At 45.6% G+C, this 21,594-nt stretch overlaps 1 protein-coding gene and 1 long non-coding RNA gene across 6 annotated transcripts in view; one reads left to right on the top strand and one right to left on the bottom strand.

The window, feature by feature from the left end:
- The first annotated feature begins 12,042 nt into the window (after window positions 1–12,042).
- On the top strand, window positions 12,043–15,404 carry LOC123391380. Its single transcript, XR_006606065.1, has 3 exons — window positions 12,043–12,599; window positions 14,477–14,672; window positions 15,249–15,404. It is a non-coding gene; the product is annotated as an uncharacterized LOC123391380 (long non-coding RNA).
- A 513-nt stretch (window positions 15,405–15,917) lies between these two features.
- The window catches only part of AFTPH (aftiphilin), a 65,640-nt gene continuing 59,963 nt past the window's right edge, over window positions 15,918–21,594 (bottom strand). For all 5 annotated transcript variants that reach the window (XR_006606064.1, XM_004742068.3, XM_004742067.3 and 2 more), the window contains one exon: window positions 15,918–17,053. Coding sequence is in view for 4 of the 5 variants with exons in the window: in XM_004742068.3 (XP_004742125.1) it covers window positions 16,909–17,053 (145 nt within the window). In the remaining variant the exon portion in view is untranslated. The remainder of the gene's footprint in view (window positions 17,054–21,594) is intronic.

Raw genomic sequence — 21,594 nt, 5'->3', positions numbered from 1 at the left:
AATAGCCCTCACCATGAGCAGCCTCCTAGGTGATAGGTCCAGCCCAGAGTCTAGAAGGCCCTTCTGGAGTCTGTGGGTCAGGGATTTGGCTTCTCTTCCAGTTTCCTTCCCAAGATGGCTAGAAAGGCCTCAGTAAATGAATGTCAGCACTGTCAGAGGCTCCCTGTGTGGCTCTCCCACCTCTTGGGCAGGAAAGAGTCTGCCTTCCCAAATCCGAAATGATCCAAAGTGCCATTTACTGAGTGCTTTGTGCCAGGCAATGTGCTAAACCCTTTACGTGCCATTATCTCAGTAAAGCCTTATTGTCACCAATGAGGTCAGCACTATTATTACTCCCACTTGATAGCAGCAGTGCACACTGAGGCTTAGAGAGGTTAAGGATTTCACCCAAGGTCACATAGATAATAGAGGTAGATCCAGAACTTCAAACCCTGGGTTCTTCTCCACGCTGGTGGGGGTTCCTCAGACCTCTGGATCCTCTTCTTCCCCAGTGCCAACTCCCTAGCCAGTTCTCACAGCTCAACAATGTGGGAAAGGCCTGGAAGGAGAGGAAAAATCCATTTGAGCCTCTCTTTTGGCTTCTTGGTCAAAGATGAGATTCTAGAGGAAGATGAGTAGTCAGGGGATTATCTGGAGATTTCCTGGCTCCAAGACATTGACCCTGCCCCTCCCAGAAGAAAACAGATTAGCAAATTTTGCTCTGGTAAGTAAGTTTTAAAATTAATTTTTTTTTTCCTCTTGACAAAAACAAGTATGTCTTTTCTAGGGCAAAGCTAGAAAATACAAAGAAGCAAAAATGAAAATGTAAAATACTCATTTTTGTGTTAGAGGTGATGACTGCTGAAACCTTACATATGTTTTTGTAAGTGCCTTTGGAAGTAGGGACACATAACACTGTTTCATACTCTATTTTTCTAACAAAGCAAAACTGTTTCCATTATTATTTGGAAACTTTTTGCATTCAGTGTATCTAAGCATTGTCCCAAGAAGGGACATAGTTATTCATCTACTATATCATATTCAGTGGCTGTGTGGCATTCTGTTCTGTGGCTACACTAATTCATTGAACTAATTTCCTAATGTCAAATATTTAGGAATTTCTGATATTTTTATTCTTGCTATGATTAACAACTTTAGTTAAAAATCTCAGGACATCCTTATCTAGAATCTTGAAGTTGATGAGTCAAAAGATGTGTACCTATTGCCAAGTTCCCTCTGCCCGCTTAAACAGTGCTTGAACCCCCCCCCCCCACTCACTCACAAGGCACTGTTGCCATTCCTAGGAATATTCTTCCATTAAAAAAAAAAAGGTTGATAATTTGATACATGAAATGCTATCTCATCATTGTTTTATTTAGCATTTCTTTAATTATTAATTGGGGTCAACAGTTTTTCATGTGCCTATTCGCCATTTTTATTTCTTCTCTGAATTACCCATTCACATCCTGGGTCCATTTTTCTATTGGATCATCTTCTTTTTAACACAGTTGTCTTATTTACGTGAGTAGTTCTTGCCCCTGGTGTATGAGAATCACCTGGAAGTCTTTTTAAAGAAAGGAAGAGAGGGAGGATGGCAGGAAGGAAGGGAGGGAGAGAGAGAGAGAGGGAAAAGTCCTCATCCCTGAGTAAATATTTGTTGGAGCCTGGCTATCAGTATGTTTTAAAGTGTCCTCGTGCTTCTAATTTGCAGCTATGGTTGAGAACCCTTGTTATAAATTAGATTTCTCCCTGTCTGGCTCCAAAGGTTTTATTGCAGAATCTATTCTCCTTTCTTTGACACCCAGTTTTCTCTTGTGAAAAATGGGCAGCAGAACTGGGAAACAACACAGCACCCCCCCCCAAAATTCTATAAATCCCATCAAGGAGGCCAGAGTTTCAGGAGAAAGGGTGAGGCAGATGCTGTGGTCAGGCTCTCTGCCAGGTGGATTGGAAAAAATTAAAAATGCTCACTCAGGCAACAAGGCTTTCCCTGAAGACAGGCTGAGCTCTAAGCCAGGGGTGGGGGGGAGCAGGGGGTAGTAAAAGGTTGGGTTTCTGTGGAACATATTTGCTTCTCTGTTGCATCCTCCCCTTCAGATGCACAGCAGTCTTGCCCTCTCTGGGGCCTCAAGTTTTCGAATGAAAGTCTTCTCTGAGGCATTTGATCTCCTTTCAGTTGTCAGCGTGAGAGAGGAGTGCAGGCCCAAGGAATCAGGCCATCCAGGAGGGAACCATTCCCTGGCTCCTACTGCTGCCCCGAGGGTGGGAGAGGTCGCATGGGTAATGGGAGGGCTACCTCCACTACGGTCTGGTCCTCTCAAGGGGCTGAAGACATTGTCAAAGCAAACTTACTTAATTCTGTTAAAACCCACAGGACTGCCGTGGTATGGGCTGTGTAGGTCCTACCCGGTGGACAGGATGAGGGTGAAAGGGTCTTTCTGGTGAGGCACTCAGGAAGTTCCCTGAAAGCCCCAGGCTGGCTTGGTGCCATGCAAGGTGGTGTGGCTGAGGCCTTGCAGAGTACCTCCAGAGTGGGTCTTCCAGGTGCTACTGCTCCCAGAGGAAGGGGGAAGCCACATGTGGATCCTAGTCCCCCTTGTGCTGGTAGGCGACCCTGAGCCTCAATGTGTTCATCTGTAAAATGGAGGTTGTAATGCTGATGCTCAGGATCACTGAAAAGACCAGAAAAGCAGTATGTAGCACACTGTGGATTCTGAGTATAAGCCAGGGGTGTTCCGTGCACGCCCCTCCATGCCCTTTCCCTACATTTGCTGGTCAAAGCCAAACTGAAGGCTCGGAGTCCAGCTTGAGTCCCCACCCTCCTTTTCATCCTTGGGACGGAGGAAGCAGCCCCCCAGAGTCCCTCCCCCACCCCTGCACTGAGCCTCTCCCACACCAGAAACTGGACCCCTCTGCCTGCACTCAGCCCCCTGCCTAATTCCTCCTCCCCCAAGAATCCCATACTCTCCCATCCGTTCCCCATAGCCCTAGTTCTTCCCACCCAGACTGGACTAAAGTTTTTACTGTAAATCTAATTTTTATTGAGCTTACTTTGTGCCAGGCACTGTGCTTCATTTCCCTGACCTTAGGAACTATTCACAGGAACATTTTTATTATCCCATTTTACAGATGAGGAAAGTTAGACTAGTTCTGCATAGCTTTCCTAAAATCACAGGGGATTAGGGAGCAGGATTGAATTCTCACGACACTGTGCTCTGTGTTCCAAGTCATATACGCTGACCTTCTCCTATTCTCCTATGTGCCTGGCCCCAAGGAGCTTCAACTCCAGTAGGTGTTCCCTTTCTCTCTCCTGTGCTCCCACTCTGTCATGCTCATTTCTTCAGGATTCATCTTACCCTGCCTTGAATTGGTATTTTGGGGGTACCTCTGTCTCCTTGGACCTTGAGTTTCCCCCAGGGCAGAAAATATGCTTTTGTTATGCATCTTTGAGTCTGGTGCAATGTTTAGAACATTGTAGTCTCTTAAATTATGTTTTCTAATTCTAAGGAAGGTCTCATTCTAGAAAGAGGAAAACACAGAAGAAGTGAAATAGAAAATAAATATCGCCTGTGATCCCACCACCCAGAGAAAACCTTTGTTACTATTTTGGTGAATTTCCTTTTAGTCCTTTGTTTCCTTTATAAATAAATAAATAAAATAATATGCATCTTTAGACAAATAATATGTATTTCAGATAGAACAACATATAATACCATTTAAAAAATATTTTATTTCCAAGTAATCTCTACCAGTATGGGACTCGAACCCACAACCTTGAGATTAAGAGTCACACACTCCACTAAGCAGCCAGGCGCTCCAATGATACTCTTTTACACTGCTTTTCAACCTTATATCATGAGCTTATATTATATAATTCCCAGATCATTAGGAATGATTTGAAATGGGATGTTTGATGGCTGTAGATTGTTCTTCTATGTGGCAGTGCTCCTCCTATTTAAACCACTCCCACCTTGTTATGGTCCATTTAAGGCTTCTCTGATATCTCCATGAAGAACACCTGAAGTGGAATCATCGCTGGGACAAAGAGAAAGGCTCTTTGCAAGGCTTTTGACATATCATAGTTGTCTCTGAACAAACCCCTGCTCTCTCAAACCCTCTCTTGCCTCACCTAGCCAGGTGCACGCATTGACCAGCTAGAGGCCCAGTTCTCTAGGGCCTCCTCTTATTCCAAAAGCCCTCTGACCTTTCAAATGCTCAGAAGCAAGTGGGAGGGTCACCTGGAAGATGGGACTGAAGGCCGTGGCCAATCCCTGCTCAAATCTACCCCTCTCTGGTCTGGATTCCATCATCAGAATTATTACTTGGATGAAGGGCAGTGTGGTTCAAAGGTTGCTGGTTGTAAACTGGTTGTAAAATGTCAAATGTCTCCAGTTGGAGACCTTCCCTCTAAATCACAGCTACTAGGTTACCCTTCTCTGTCACTAGGTTAATAGCCAAGATTTGGGTCTCGGGGAATGGGACATCTTAGAGTTATGCATGTTTAAAATTTTATTGAAAACATTTATATAAAAATATTGAAGATGATTCTGGAAAAAAGCTATCTTTTTCATCCTTCCACATTATTCTAGGTTAGTGAAGTAGTGTCTTCTTGTGGAATGGGAATGACCTTTAGTGAGCTTTTAGATCAGTATCTTTAAATGTATTCAGAACTCCTCTTGGGGAGATTTTCATCCTGCCTATGAAGGATCTCCATAAAGCAACGACCAGGCCCCCAGCAAAGGCTGGATAGACAGTCACGCCGGGTGTTTCGAGCTCCTCAGAGGCCCGGACAACAAGAATCAGAGTGCTCTTCCAGCTCTGCTGTGAACAATTTGGGGTTTAATCTAGGGAAATGCTATGTGGATCCATTCTTTGAGGAAATTTGGGTCAGTTTCCAAGTCCCTCCTGGTCATCATCCAGGAAAGACGATTTTCATTAAAGAAGCCAGGGCTGCTCTGAGGAACACTTCTCCCGCAGTCATTCAAGCCGCAGAGGTGAATGGCTGCACCTAACAGTCCGCTAACCGAGAGGGAACAAAGACGGGACCGGCATCCTCCCGCAGACAGAGGGGCACGGCGGGGTCTGTGCCCCGGAGCCGCGCTTCTCAAACTTCCGCCGACGTGCGGGTGTCCTGCGGGCCTGCGGAGCGCGGCTGCCGCGCCGCTGACACTCGGCTGCTGTTGGGGGTTGGGGGGGGTGGTTTGTGGTCCGGGCGGGCCCGAGAGCTGGCACGTCCCGCGGCGGTCCGGGGTCTGGCAAGGGCGGGGGACGAGGGCGGCCTGGGAGTGCATGGGGCCAAAGCGGGGTTGGGGAGGCAGGCAGCGGCGCCCCCGGGCGGCGGGACGGGCACGGGCCCAGGGCGAGCGGGAGCGCGCTAGTGGGCGGCAGCTGCGGCTGGGGAAGGGGCGCTGGGGTGGGGCCCATTGAGGCGAGCAGTGGGGGCGGGCAAGCCGGAGCCCAGCGTGCGGGATTGAGGCGAGCGCAGGGGCCAGCGGCTGAGGCTTCCCTGCTGACTGTCCCTCCTGAGCCTTTCGCCGCCTCTGCTGCCAGTGTCTGGAGAGTGGGGCTCGCCCTCTGGTCCACAGGACCAGACCGAGGCATCAAGCACCCTCCAGCCTCAGACCACGGGTCTAGCCACTTGGATCCTATCTCCGGGGTGGTCCCTCACAGCCATGTGGCCTTCTACGGCTCCCTTCATCTCTCTGGCCTCAGTTTCTCCTGTGTAAAGCAACTGGGTTGGAGGAACATGGTCTCTGAGGTCCCCTAAAGCTGTCCAGGGCTCTGATTGCCCACCTGGACCGTGTAAGTGGGTGAAGGTGGGCTCAGGTCCCAAGGAGGGCAGAGAACGGGGTGAAGCTAGGTGGGGAGCCATGCAGTGGGGGAGGGAAGTAGGATGAGGCAGAAGGCAGGCATCCTGGCCTCCAAAAGGGGAGGTCCCTGTGGGAATCCCCTCACTATCTGGGTGCCTGGTTTAGTCACGTGTTTGCCTGGGGATGAGGGAAGGAACAGGAAGGAACGCGCACACTTGACTGGAAAATCCAGCTGGACAGGAGACAGCTCCTGGCTGTACCTCCTGCTGAGGCTGAAGCCTGGCCTGGTCTTGCCCCAGTGCCACAGGAAGGCCCGAAGGGCCCGAGCCTCCATGAGGGCTGCAGGCAGCTGCTACCAGACTGGGAGCTCCTGGACACAGTGTCTAGGAGCCTTTAGCTTTGAGGCTTTGCACCTGTTCCCGAGACTGGGTGGAAATGACATTATTTTCAACTTAAATCCATTTTCCTATAGATTTACTGAATGAGTTTAAAGACACTACTTCTTAACTTATAAGCTTGGCAGCAGTTTCCAACAGATTAATCCAGAGGCCTTCATGTGCTCCCCAGCCCATCCCTACCCCCATCTGCAAGAAGGGAATCTTCTACAAAATGTCCAGATGGCTCAGAGAATTATAGAACACAGTCTGGTTGCAAGTGGCAAAAAGGCCCTGGCAAGTAGCTTAACGATACACAAAAATATAGAATGTATAAATATGTGTACTATTTTGTTTGTATATTTGTTTCACAAAATCTAGATAAAGGTTAAATACCAGCAGGAAGGGCAGGAATGTGAGGGGTCTTGAATGCAGTGGGACTTGACTGGCATCTCCCAAGCTTTGAGACTTGAGGTCTCACTGTAACTTTTGTCCAAACATCTAGAGCAAGGGAATCCTTAGCAAACCACAGAGGACATTTGAGAAAGGTCTGCTGAAGACCCTGCTGTCTTCTGCCAGGCCTCTCCTGCAGAACTAAATAGGTACCTGGTCAGCAAAAGTGGGACAGCAGCCTGAGGAGGAGGGTTGAGGTGGGATGCAAGCCAGCTGAGGAGGCTTGTGCATCTCTCTCTCCCCATGGAAGGCACTCCTCAGAAGACCCTGTGACTTGTGCGCAGAAGAGAGAGTGAGAGGAGATCTTAACCTTGATGCCAGGGCCCCACCTCATAAGCCATCTCTTCCAGGCTGGGGTCTCTGGAAGGAGGCAAAGTGATGGGACCGGGATGAGGAGCCCTGCTTGGTGGCCCCCAAGAACTGTCCTAGAGGCCCCCTGCAACTAAGCTGGACGGCCTTCCAGTGTCCATAACTCCATGCCCAATCTTCCCCTCGTCACGCCTGCCCAGAGTGACCTCTTGCCCCTCAGAATTCCTCTGACTTTCTTTTTGGCTCTCAGCCCTCCCAGCAGGAGGTCTTGAAAGCCCAGGGTGACGTCTGGCAAGTTACCCAACCTTAGTGTCACCACCTGTGGAATGGAAATCATCATCGGAGATACTTCAGCGGGGTGGTGGGGAGGCTCCCAAGAGATCAGAGCTGAAGCAATGGTGCCTGCACTGTAAACTCCAGGATTCAATCCAGTCTTCTGGGTGCTTTGGGCAAGTTACTTGAGCTTTCTGGGCCTCAGTTTTATGGTCTGTAAGGTGAGGAATTCCCAAGGAGCAGTTCCCAGGACTGCTGGGAGAATAAGTGAGCAAATGCACGGAGGGCACTTTGAGCTGAGCCTGGCCCTTACGGCGGGCTAGGTGGGTGCCCACTGCCAGAGAGCTGTGTGCATGGTAGCCCTTGCAGGGAAGGAGCCCCAGCACCCCAATCCCACTCCTCACTTCAGGCCTCCGCTCCCCATTAGCTTACGCTCCTGGGTGGGAGGGACACAAGGCAGGAGTTTGATGCAGCTTCGTTGATTCACCATCCAACAAGCTGCCAGATGCCCTCTCTGTGTTTTCTTACTTTTATTCCCCCGTCTTTAGTGGGAGTAGAGGTTGGAACCGTGTCACAGAGTCTGCTGGGAAACTGATGAAAGCTCTGGACTGTCTCCCCGTAAAGGCACTCAGAGGCAAGTGTTCACAGTATGTTGCACAGGGTTTCCGGGGATTCCCGGACCCCTTGAGGGCCAGGGTGAGAAGCCCCTCTTTATTTATTTATTTTTTAAAAGATTTTATTTATTTAGTAAATAAATAGCAGGGAGAGCAGAAGAAGGAGAGGGAGAACCAGGTTCTCTGCCAAGTGGAGAGGCTGATGCGGGGCTCAATCCCAGGACCCTGGGATCATGACCTGAGCTGAAAGCAGACATTTAACTGACTGAGCCACCCAGGCATCCTCAGTTGCCCCTCTTTAGATGAAATACCCGCATGTGTTATTTGTTGGTTTCACTCCAACAAAACAAAAGCTGCCCCTTTTCCTTTACTCATCAGTGGGTGGCTGCTTGGCTTCTACACTGGCTCCCACAGCCCCCCATTTCTTCTCTACAGGCCCCCTGGCCCACTGAGTACATACTCCAGGCCACGACCCTTGGCTTGGAGTTAACAATAGCACCTACTCAACGTTCGAGGGTGAAGAAGAAAAAAAAGGAGGAGAAGACGACAACGCAAAAAAAAAAAAAAAAAAAAAAAAAAAAGGCATCATCCTCTAAGCCCAATGCCATAATTCATCGGCATTTATTCGCTGAGTGGGACTAAATGATATTTATGACCAACAGGCCCTGGGCTCACCCTGAGTTGAGTGATTCAGGAGTTACCCAAACTCTGGCAGCAGGGAGGAAAGACATGGGGCTGGGGAGATCAGACAGCTTGCAGGGGAGATTTTATTGTTCACAATTGGTGTGATTTTTTTGATCCACTTAATGTTAAGTGTAGTTTCAGAATTTTCATATGAGTTTCTGGGAAGACAATAACCTCAGTATCTGTTCGCTTGAGGTCAGTTGCGGGCTTGGAATTGGGCTGTATGCTGTGGGGCCCAATTCATTCATTCATTCGAGATTTATTAGGTATCTTCCTTACACACAAGGAGCTGTTCTAGGCACTGGAGATAGAGCAGTGCACAAGGCGGCAAAGCTCCCTATCCTAATGAAGTTTACAGTCTTGGCAGGAGAGACAGATAACCAAATAAACAGTAACTATATGTCGGATGGTAATTACTGAGTAGATGGTAAGTGCTGAGAAGAAAAACATGGCCCCTAGTGGCTAGACAAGGTCATGGGACACTATTTTAGCTAGTACTCAGGAAAGCTTCTTTGGGCTGAGGCCTAAAGGAAAAGACCTGGAGCCATGCGGAGGTCTGGGGAGGTCCCCAGGAGGAAGGAAGGCCATCTACCAGGTGGCCAGTCCTGGTTGGGTTGGACAGCCCAGCATGACTGAGGACCCAAGGGCCAGTTCCCACAGCTGGGGGTTTCTGGATAGCCAGGTGGCTGGATGATCCGCCCCCACCTTTGCTAGAACCTTCCTGGGGCACATAGATCCTTCCTGGCTATGTGCTCATTCCTCTGTGCCATGCTGAGAGCACATTTCTTCTAGAGCCTTACCCTTCCCTATTGTACCTACACTTCGCAGAGCCCAAAGATTTCTGCTGAAAGTTGGATGGAGTAAGATGCTGACCTTAGGGAAGGCTATATTGTTTGCTACAGACTGAATGTTTGTGGTTTGTGACCTCTCAAAACTCCTGTGTTGAAATCCTAAGCCACAGTGTGATGGTATTCAGAGGTGGGATCTTTGGGAGATGATTAGGCCTTTGGGATGAGATTAGTGCTTCCCTGTGACACCCCAGAGAGCTCCCTCACCCCCTTTGCCATGTGAGGATGAGGTAAAAGACAGCTGTCTATGAAATAGGACACGGGCTCTCACCAGAACCTAGCCAAGCGGTTGTCTTGACCTTGGACTTTTCAGCCTTCAGAACTGTGAGAAATAATTCCTGATGTTACAAACCACCCTATCTATGGTACAGTTGTTTAAACAGGCTGAAGGGACTCAGACGCTGTTCGAGGATGTATGGGGGAGAGAGAAATGAACAAGCTGCGTGACACCAGGAGGAAGCAGGTACATCCAGAATGTGGGACATTCTGCAACACAGCTGGCCTGGCCTCTTAAAAATGACAACAATGTAATAAAAAATAAGGATGGGAGAACTGTTCTAGATTTAAAGGAATAGATAGTCAAAAGGGATGCATCCACATTGAGCAGACCCTGGTTGGAACAGGGAAGCTATGACAGACATTTTAGGGATGCTTTGGGGAATTGAAATAGACTGGTTTTCAAATATTATTGTTTATTTTGTATGTGTAATAATAGTATTGCAGTTCGATGAGAATATCTCTTTATTCTGATGATGGTGGTGTGGGGGGAGGGACATGGGATGACAGCCCATGTCCTAGTCAGCTGAAGCCGGTATTAGATAAATACCAGTTGTCACTGGTGGGCTCTACCCAGATTTGCTACCCTTGAATGCATCCTTTCAATAGGTGTTTGGTGACACAGGGCCCATGAGGTCCTGCCTGCCTCACAGATGTTAGGTTCTAGCCACAAAACCAAAAAATAAAAATAAAAAAAAAGAAAGAAAAAATCTGGGGTGGAAAGAAGAGTCCAGATTTCACTGCAAATGAAGCTTTGCAGAGCTGCTGAGTAAGGGTTTTTTTTTCCCAAACATCTGAAACAGCATACAGACTGTAAATTAAGAGGGAGTTACAAGATAGTAGCTGCAGGGAAACAACGCCTCCCTGTTCTCTGGATCTGAGCTGTGGCTGCACTGTGGGCACAGGCCACCAGGGAAGGTGACGCGCTAGGCTCAGGAACAGGGGTTGGAGTCCAGGAGGGCCTGCCACAGGTAGGAGGTGGCTTCAGAGAGAGTTCTGGGCTCTCTTTGAGCCAGGGAGGGCTATTTTCTTCTGACAAGAGGTGGAACACTGTTCTGTGTCGTTCTCTTGAGCCAATGAATTAGTGACTCCCACCCAGATCAAAGTTCAGGCTCCCAAGGCAACTCAGCAAAAATAAGTGAAATAAATTGTAAGCTCCTCAGATGGATGTTTCCCTGAGCAGAGCCTGAAGTGGGGGGGGGGTGTGCGGGGAGTTGGATAGGCCTTGGGCCACACTTCTCCTACAGAGAAAAAAAATACTGATTTCAGTAAAATGTCTGCATTCCATGGAGGCTTGAGTTCCTAACGGAAGGCGAGCCCCTGGGGTAGCTTGCTCTGGCGGCAGTCCTGCTGGATTTGGGGTCCTGCGGCCACGATGGGAACCTGGGCCCAGAACCACACAGTCAGAAGCAGTGTTCCCCACCAGGCAGGCCTGCACCACAGCCAGCTCCGGAATGGAAGCCCTGCTTTGGAGAACAGAAGAAAAGGGGTTGAGTAAGTGGGAAAGCCAAGGCCCGAGAGGCAGTTTTCATCTTGGAACATGCCTTCAGGCATCCTCATTGTGTCCCTGGAAGGTAATGACAATCAGCGGATCCGCTTTCAGGGCTATCCAGCTTTGTCTGAGGACCCAATGGCATGGTCATGTGAGCCCCTCTGAGTCACGTCAGGTCTTGCTCGAGACTGAGGCATCTTTACTGATTTCCCATTTCCCAGATAACCATCTGCTCAGGGAACCCTCTGGGAAATGGTCAGGATCATTCTAGGTTTGGGAGTCTCCTAGAGAGCCATGTACTTCTCAGCCAGGGGCTGCTGGGGGGTGTGTGTAGGCTGCAGAGTTGTGCCCCAGGAGTGGCCCAGATCCTTGTGTGTTCAGCCCCTACTTGCTGCTCACCCAAGGCAGGGATTGATGCAAAACCAAACCCAAACAAATAGCTTTTGGCAAAATGGAGCCCCAGTGGGTTGGGGTGGTGTTTGGGGGTTGCTTCAGAGCTTGAAGGGTTGAGTCAGTGATCAATAGAATAGGGTATGTTTTGGAAAAAATTCAGATGGGCCTTGAGGTGGGGTTTAGAATATTTGCAGATAAAGGTGAAACACAGATTCTGGAAGGATCCCCATCCATTTCACTGGGAGGCTTATGCATAAACTGGTTTAGGAAGTAAACCAGGTGAGAGTTCGCCTACGTGTCTGGCACTGTGCCAGGGGCCAGGGGGACAAATCTGGGCCAGACACTGATCCTGCCCTCAAGGACCTCACAGCCTAGAGGAGAAAGAAGAGCAAATCGGTCATCATAAAGCAAGGTGACGGGTGCTGTAGGGGCCCTCATCATGCCAAGAGGCTGATACCCTGCGGGGGAAGCGTTCAGCCTTTGGGATCAGACAGACTTGGGTTCTAGACTTCCTCTTCCTGGCTGAGTGACCTTGGGAGCGTGACATCCTGTTCCTAGTCTTGGTTTCCTTACCAGTAAACTGGAGCTAGGTAAAGGTCAGGTGCCTCTTAGGGGTTGTGGGAGGATTCGGGGAGAGAATGTGTGCAAAGCCCCAGTGTCTGGCACTCAGGAATGCTTGTTATGAGTGCACACTGGGTTTATTACGAGTGTTACGTTATCAGAGCGGTTTGCTGAGCACTCTGGGAGAGCAGAGAGCGGCTGTGTGGGGTGAGGTGGGACCCGGGGTGGGAGACTTCCAGAAAGGCTCCCAGAGGGAGGGGTGCTGGCCAGCTGGTGAGGAAGGGCGTTCCCTGAAGAGGTGCTAGCCAGGATCAGTCTCCAGGAGCCCGGGCAGGGGCAGAGAGGATGAAGATCTCAGGACCTCACACATATTGTGCCAAGTGATTGGAAATGTTCTTCTCCTTGATAGGCCAGGCCCAAAGGACCAGCTACAACATTGGCTAACCGACACGGAAGGCTGTGGATTCAGGCTGACTTACCCATCAGGACACAACTGCAGGAGGATGTGGGAACCCTGGGTGTCTGCTCTACCAGTAGGTGCTGGCAGCTGTCTTGTGAGATTCGGAGCTCATTTGAGGTCCCTGCGAGTGTTCACAGGCGGCCCTGGCCACCCCTTCAAAGGGAAGATGCAGGAGAGTCAGGAAAACCGGGTTCAGGTTGTGCCTCTCTGGTTATAGATGCATAAGGCTGTGCAAGTCTGTTTTCTGTGTAGACTTCCCATCACTGCAGCTTGCAGAAGGGAATAGCCTTGGCTTTTTCAGATTTGGAATCTGCTGCACACCTGTCCCTCATCAAAGAGTCCCATAGAGTTAGTAGCCTGTGCCTCCCACTTCCCTGCCCTGGTCACTGCGGGGCCGGCACTGCACGGCTCCCTGGGGGTGGTTTCCAGGCACCCAACTGGCTCATCTTCCAGCCCTGGAATTCTGTGATTCTCCTTCCTACCTTAGTTTTCAATTCTGTAGACGCCGAAGTACCAGAGACTTAGAAAAGGGATTTATTTGGCATCTTCGAGCTGATTAGTGGAGATCTATATTTAGAGGGCACAACTCCCAGCCTAATCCAGGGTCTCTTCTACCTCCCCAAGCTGCTCCTTACCACCACCAACGATTTATCTTACTTAGCATGAGTTCCTCCCAGGGTCCAGGAAACCAGTGTTGCCCTGTATAGATTCCTTCCCCTCTGACAAGAAAACACCAGAGAGCCAACAGATCCAGCTCTGAGATGATTCTGGAATTCATTTCTCTAGGTATGACTTGAGCTCAGTGAAATAGTGTGTGTATGAAATGTGAAGTGAAAAATGAGGCCCAGCTTTGCAGTGGTCCTACAGTATCCTCCCCTTTTTGCCACGAGCGCACTGTTCACATGGCTGCCTGGAACACGGGAACTTCCCTGTCTCTTTTGTAACCAGATAGGGTGCTGCAACGAAGTTCTGGCCATGAAGTAATAATTAGAAATATTTTGTATACCTTATGGAAAGTGGTTTTTTTAAAAAAATATTTTATTTACTTGATAGAGACACAGTAAGAGAGGGAACACAAGCAGGGGGTATGGGAGAGGGAGAAAGCAGTCTTCCTGCCGAGCAGGAAGCCCAATGTGGGGCTCAATCCCAGGATCCTGGGATCACGACCTGAGCTGAAGGCAGATGCCCAATGACTGAGCCACCCAGGCGTCCCATGGAAAGTGCTGGAGAATGTTCTTCTTCGCTATTCCTTCACTGATGGCTGGAACAGAGGGACAGTGGCTGATCTGTCAGCAGCCACCTTGGACCGTGAAGCAGACACCATATGTGGGTTGTGGGTCATGGTAGAACAACAGGGTAGTCAAGAGCTTCAGTCACTGATGATCTTCTGAAGCCCCCTCGCCAGCCCTAGACTGTGAGAGAAATGAACTTCTATGGTTTAAGCCACCATTACCACAGTTCAGCAACTCTGGCCATCAGCTCTAAGACAGCATTATTTTGTACACCACTAACAGGAAAACCACTGCCAGTGAAATGGGATGCCTCTCTGATTGTAGGGCACATTCCAATCTCAGAAGTTCAGATGTGACAGAAGTATGAGTCTTATTACATGGAATGCAGTATTTTGGGTTTTTGTTACTCACAGCCAAACCTAATCCTAACTGATTCTAGAAACATGAGGGAACAAAAAGTGGCAAGTTCTAAATAAAGAACATGATTATCACGTAGAGGGAGGAACAAGTTTCTATATAAAAGAATGACTCATAAAAATAGTAGTGACACATGACTCAATTTAGGGACATTTCTCCTTTACTTCCCAGTCTGGCTTGGAATAAATGGAGACTTAGGTATGGTTACTTGGATTTGGCTGTGAGTTGAGCTACCTTTAAGGTGTCAAGGACACAAAACTGATTGCTAAAGCAGTTTCCACTGTGTGTGATTGGCTTTTAGGGTCTCTGCCTCTTCAAAGCCTTCTCCCTGACTCTGCAGTGTCCACCTGGTTGACTTTGAGAAAGGACCAGTGGCCAGCAGCTGTGTGCTGCCAACAGGCTTGGTTAGCCGAGAGGCTCCTCCCTCAGCAGCCACTGCTACTGCTTTTTGGTGCAGCCGGAGTCCTGGTTTGGGGCGAACACTTCCGGTCCTCAAGGTGAGTCCTGACTTTAACCTGTGATGATCCAGTACTGATGTGCCTGTTGTGATTAAAACATCAAAGGCCAATAGGACAAACAAAAGGGCAATCTCGCTTATCTGAATGTCGCTCTAAGATGAAATATCCATTCTGTGTATCATTAAAGCAGGGTCACGTTCATGAGGAAGACCCACTTGACTTCGTCTAAGTAATACTGCAATCACTTGTTACTTTATGGGATCCTTTCTCCCGGGATTGCTTCTTGAATCTACTGGGGCTCCGGAGGCCATCACAGGTTTTGCTGACTCTACATTCTGACTACCATTTATTGATGCTTTCCTCACATGACAAGTGTTTTACATTTATTATTTAATACATCAACCCTACAGAAAGGCAGGTTCATTCCCATTTTCAAATTAAGGCTCTGAGAAGTTGATTAACTTTCTCACAGTAACGCAACTAATAAATGGGCTCTGGACTTACGTTGGTAAAGGCCACCATCATAGTGCAGTTGTACTGAGAAGCAGCACTTTCAGCTTCACTTACTGAAATGTGTAAAATTCCGCTAAGGAATACTTTTATCCTTCCATTCAGAAGGGTCACTGGACAAGAGGACTTGGGACTATTCTGAAAGAGACTCTTCTCTGAAATGACAATGACGATGACAACAAAAACGTTAGGTAAGTGGCGGGAATGGACCAGACAGGCACCGTTCCTCTAGGCCAGACTCCCAGTACACTCACCAGAGGTTCCCACAGCCCGTGTGATAACCTGCAGCGCAGGAATCTGTCAGTGAGGGAGCAGCACAGGTTCCCCTGGCAGAAGGTGGACTACCCGTCAGGCGGACTGCCTATTCCTAATGAAATGTCATGTGACTCTGCTGATGCAACAGCTACTAGCAATATTTAAAAATTACCTTGGAGAAATTTCCTGCTCACCTTAATATCATGCATGTGTTTACTGGAAAAGAAAAAATTCCCTAGAAATGCTTATTAAACCTTGCCAGTTCTGATGAAGATATAGTATAGCAAATCATGGGAATTTCTTTTATGATTTCATGTTCTACATAAAAACGGCTCTGCCTTAGTACTGATCCATTTCCTATGGGGCCTCAGCCTAAACCCGTCCGCTTTCAAAAAAGTAGAAGCCCGACTTACCAAATGATTTCCTCTGGATTGAAATACATTAAGATAGAATAAACCTTCGCATCCAAACTCATCATGTTTTCCCTCAGATACCAAAGTACAAAAAGGCCAGGCTGAATTTCTTTTAAATTATTTTATTTTTGTGTAAGCTAAAAGGAAATTTACACACTGAAATCTCAAAAGACCTTAGGCATGCATATTAACCCTGTCAGAGGTTCTTCTACATGTCTTTCTTTTTTCCATAGGAATTTCCCCAAACATTTAAAACCCATAGTTTTTACTGTATATACAGCCTAAACCATAGCAATCTATGATTATGTCATTTTACACTGTGCAAAATCCTCAAAAAATAGTGGTACGATAGAACAAAAAATCATTAACAAGTAAATTTCATTGTAAGACATGTAATTTGGTCCTTCTCCAAACCAAACTGATTGAAAACAGACACAACCTCTTTAAACCCCTCCAATCAAGTTCTGACAATGATCCACACCCTGTGACAAAACAGCAATCGATAAAGTACCTTGCAAAAGGTCAAGCAGCAATATGCCAGATTGGAAAGATTAAAAAAAGAGCGCAAAAATGTTAACAAAAGCCGGATCTGAAACAAACCCATCACACATGAAATTGAAAAAAACAAACAAACAAAAAAACGGGGACTTTGGAGCTTATTTATGATTGCAAAAGTAATTCAACATATGATATGAAAAATTAATAGAACATTCAATGCAATCTGGGAAGACTGAAGGGGATTTCAGACAGTGGAGATTTGAATTTTTAATTTTCTTTTTTTTATTTCAAAAGTTTTGTAAGAAGGACACCACCAGTGTATTTCACAAAGACATAAATGTATACACCCCAGCAACACAAAAAGAATAAATCTTCAAAAATGTTCACCCCCAATTATTTACATTTTTTTCTAATATAAATTTAGGACTTCAGTATGTAAATAAATATACATTACTATGTATACCTTTCTAGTGCGGCTTACCAACAAATCAGCTGAACTTTTTTTTTTTTTTAATTAGAGCAGGTATGCTTTTGATGGGAGGGAGGGATGGGCGGGAGGGAAGGAAAAGCAATTGAAATTGTCCAATTCACATCAGTTATCAGTCTGCTTTCTCTTGGGACCTTGTGGAAGGTGTTAACGTGGCTGGGAACATCAACACCTTGGCATGCATGAATGTTAAGTCCGGAAGGCTCGAGATCACCTTGATGGCTTCTTCACTCAGGTGCTCTTCTCTTTTTGGTTTCCTATTGACAAATGAAAGAAACGTGTTAATGTGGCTTTGCTGTAGGACAAATGGGAGAAAATCCTTTCTCAAGGTAGACAGCGATCTGTGGGGCTTCTCTGCCAGGTCCTGAACCTTGTAACGTGTGTGTGCATGCACATGTGCGTGTGCTTCCAGTGCCAGAGGATGAATCCCTTACAGAGCTGCATGCCCATGTTATGTGTGCTTGTTATAGCTGGGCACAGACATACAGACATTCCCATGTACCTATGGACAGCTCAAAGATTTGCTGAAGGCTCAAAGCATCTACCCGGGCCCACTTTTAAAATGTTCTAAGCAGAAATAGAATGCTGGAGCCCTAATAAAACTTCACCCAACCAGATTTCCCTCTGGCCCCTGTGAAATTACTTCAACATAAAGTATATAAACATATATGTTTATATATATATAATATACATAATATACATACATAATTATATATTACATATATTATGCTTATATGTAAACATAAACATAAACAAGACCCTGTAAGTCATTTTAACCTCAGGCTCTCTCAATCTCCTAAGGGGAATTCCAGGAGAAAGCCCTTGGCTCAGAAACACCCAGGCTTGACCCTGCTGGGACACAGACAGCAGGTCCAACAGGAGCAGCGCGGGAGCTGGTTGCAGATGCTGAGAATGGACATGGGCAGGAAGTGCGCAGGGAGAGGGGAAATCTTGAAATCCTAGAGGTTCTGGAGACAAAGTACATTTCACTCACTGCACCTGGTATTAAAGGTGAGCATGTTAGTGCCTACCACAGATAGGAAGAACTCCTTTTCATCCAGGGCTTTCCAGATGGTGAGCTGCAGAAATGTCAGGAGAGCCTCAAATGTGGCTCAAATTGAACATATGACTGTAAGCCAACCTTACAGTTGTTAAAAATATTCAAAGAATAGTTGTGGTCATACAGATACTAATTTTAGACTAAAGTTCATTTAAAACTGTTCATTCTAAAAAGCTCAATTCTCTTCTATGGTAAAATAGCTGATACTATATTAGGTGTGGTCCAAGTTATTTCTTCCACCTAATTATTTTCTTTGTTGTTGGGATGGGGAACGGGACATCATGAGATGAGGCGAGAAGGGAAAGATAGATACGGGTCTTTACTTCATACCTAGACTTTGCTGTTAATCATTTTCCAATTCAGGCTGAAATGAAATGATTTATTAGAATGATGGAAAAATCAAGACATCAGAATTTTAGGACCAGAGTTCTTCAAAAAGGGGTGGGCTTTAAGCACACCAAAACCATCAGAACAACCAATATTCAGGTCTGCGGTTTCTCAGAAGAATGGAATAGGAATCCAGTATTTTCTACTTAAAATCTACAATTTTCATTGCATTTCATTGCATTTAAATGGTGGCAAAATTACTAGGTGGATGTTTGATGAAGAAAACCCAGAGAGTAAAGTGAAAGACTGGAAGTGTCTGCATAATGAAAAAGGCCAGCCTCTCACCAGTGGTCCATCTTAGCATCACTAACAATGGAGTCAACCAGGTTATTATGCAACTTCTGACACAGTACAACACCTGTGCTGTCGTCCAGCCACAATGTTTCACCCAAGCTCATTAAACTTGTGGATATAATTTCTAGCTTACAGGAAGTAAGGGGAAATGAGAAACATTAACTACTACTTGAGGAAGCTGACAGATAAATCCTGAGGTTTGGGACATTCTGCAGGACATCTGGGCTGATCTTTTCAATATGCTACTGCTAAAACTAAAAACAAACACAAGGGTTAGGGGTGGATAAGCTAGGTTAAAGGAGGTTGAAGAGCCATAACAGCCAGGTATAACAGTTCTCTGCTGAGAACTGCTGAGTCCCCTCAACTCAACCAATATTGAGTTGAGGGGACATCTGAATATAGCTTTGGTATTAGATGGACTAAAAATGCACTGAAGGTGATAGATGGAGATCACAGGCTGCAGAGGTTGAATTTCGTATGAACTATAAAATCTCATTTTGGTTAAAACAACACACATACGTATGTATTTGCATGGAAAATGATCTGAAAGGAGTTATACTGATCTGAGAGGTAAGAATGTGAAACTAAGTTTTAATTTTTGTATTTTCTAACTTTCTATATATATATATATATATCTTACTGCTTCTGTAATGACAGAAAGTTAATTAAAAACAGTAACAAGGAGAGAGACTCCTGACTCCAGGAAACACACTAAGGGCTGTGGAAGGGGCGGCGGGTAGGGGGATGGGTTAACTGGGTGATGGGCACTAAGGAGGGAATGTGATGTGATAAGCACTGGATAGGATATGCAACTAATGAATCATCGAACATTATATCAAATACTAATGTACTGTATGTTGGTTATTGAATTAAAAAGAAACAAAAAAACAGTAACAAATAGGGGCACCTGTGTGGCTAAGTTAAGCATCTGTCTTTGGCTCAGGTCATGATCCTGGGATCCTGGGATGGAGCCCTGTGTCAGGCTCCCTGCTCAGCGGAGAGTCTGTTTGTCCCTCCCCACCGACTTGTACTCTCTCTAATAAATCTTAAAAAAAAACAAAACAAAAACAGTAAAAAATAAAAACTGCACCTAAAGGAACTTTCTCATTTGTGAAATGCAGTTGGAGTATGGGGAAGGAGAGCAAGGTAGAAACTTTTAGCCAAGAAATGGTTGGTAAAGAGAACTCTAGACTTTCTACTTAATGGTCTTGTTTCAGAGGCACTACTTAGAGGCAATAGTAAATTGAAATAATAGTTTACAGAGCTGATAGTCTGTATATTTATCTATAGTCACTGTGCACTGATGTGTTCTAGAGGAGGATTTGAAAATAAAAAGTTGTATCATGAACTTTTCTCAAATCCAAAAGCAGTGATCTAATGCTGATTTATATTCTCATTAGCCAAGATTTATCCTTTTTGTCAGTGGAATACAACTGACAGTCCAGAAACAAACCTATATATTAATGGAAAGTTGATTTTCAGTAAGGGTGCCACGACCACTGATGGGGAAAAAAGTCTTTTCAAATAGTGTGGGATATAGACATGTAAAAGAATGAAGCTGGACCCCTATCTCAGAACATATTCAAATATTAAATCAATGGATCAAAGACCTAAATGTAAAAGTTGAATCTATAGAACTATGGAGAAAAAAACCTAGGTGCAAATCATCCTAACCATGAAGTAGGCAATGGTTTCTGGGATGGCTGTAACCAAAAAGACAAAAACAAGCCTCAGTGAGAATGTGGAGAAACAAGAATCCTTGACATATGTAAGAATATATAATGAGTATGTATGAATGTAAAATGGTGTAATATAAATAATGTAAAATGGTGGCACTACTTTGAAAAACAGTTCAGCAGTTGTTCAAAAAGTTCAACACTGTTACCATATGACCTGGTAGTTTCACTCCCAAGAAAATGGAAAGCATTTGTCCACACAAGAACCTGTACATGAATGCTCACAGCAGCATTAGTCATAATGGTCAAAAAGTGAATACAACCCAAATATCCGTCAACTGATTAATGGATAAGTAAAACGTGGTATAATCACACAAAGAAATATTATACAGTTGTAAAAAGGAATGAATAAAACTGATACACACAATAACATGGCCAAACTTGAAAACACACTAAGAGAAAGAAGCCAGGGACAAAAGGTCACATATATGATTCCATTTACAGGAAATAGCCAGAACAGACAAATTCCTAGAGACAGAAGGCAGATTAGTAGATGTCACGATGCCTGGGAAAACTGACAGAAAAGGGAGTAACTGCTAATTAATGAGTATGGAGTTTCCACTGAGGGTGATGTTCTGGAAATTAGTGGTAATGGTTGTGCAATGCTATCAATGTACTAAAAATCACCCAACTGTACACTTGAGAAGGGTGGATTTTACATTATGTGGACTATGTATGTTAGCCAATTAAAAGGTCAAAGGTCAAAATTAAAAGGTTTAAAAAAAAGACAAAAAACATATGTATCTCTTGGCAACTAGTCCTTAGGCTTGTATAAACTTGAGTTCGAGATCTACCACTACTAACTAGATGGTCACCCACTGATTAAGGAAGTTATTTTTCTCTATACTAGAAAAGGTAAAGCAAGAAGAAGGAACTATTTTAAAACTAAGAACGTGCATTTCTTTAAAAAGTGAGAAGTTACTTTTAACAGGCTGTGTACGGAAAGAGATGAGCTCATGCATGTCTTCCTACATATGCAGCAAAGGGCACTTGGAAAAGAGTATGCTATTACCCGTCAACTTCCTCTACTTACACCTTGGTTTCTTAACCTTGCAGTACCCTACATCACTCTATCTTCTGTGTGTTGTCAGTTGTCAAGAAGATTTTGCTGAGCTTTACTTTCTGTAGTTTATTCCATTCAAAACCAAAAACAGAACGATGTAAAAAACAAACAAAGACACTGACATTTTCTGAAACGATGCCTGCCATCTGCTTTTCTCTTACCTGTGCAACTGAGAATCATTCATGGGTACATTTTACAGTAATTGTAAAGGCTTGTGAAAATTTGCATTTCTTACCATTTTCAAATAATTGAAATGAG

This window comes from Mustela putorius, unplaced genomic scaffold, assembly GCF_011764305.1.
Source record: "Mustela putorius furo isolate JIRA1106 unplaced genomic scaffold, ASM1176430v1.1 tig00000224_pilon_pilon_pilon, whole genome shotgun sequence".
Taxonomy (NCBI): domain Eukaryota; kingdom Metazoa; phylum Chordata; class Mammalia; order Carnivora; family Mustelidae; genus Mustela; species Mustela putorius.
The sequence above is the reverse complement of the archived record's forward strand: the minus strand, read 5'-3'. Positions and strand labels throughout refer to the sequence as shown.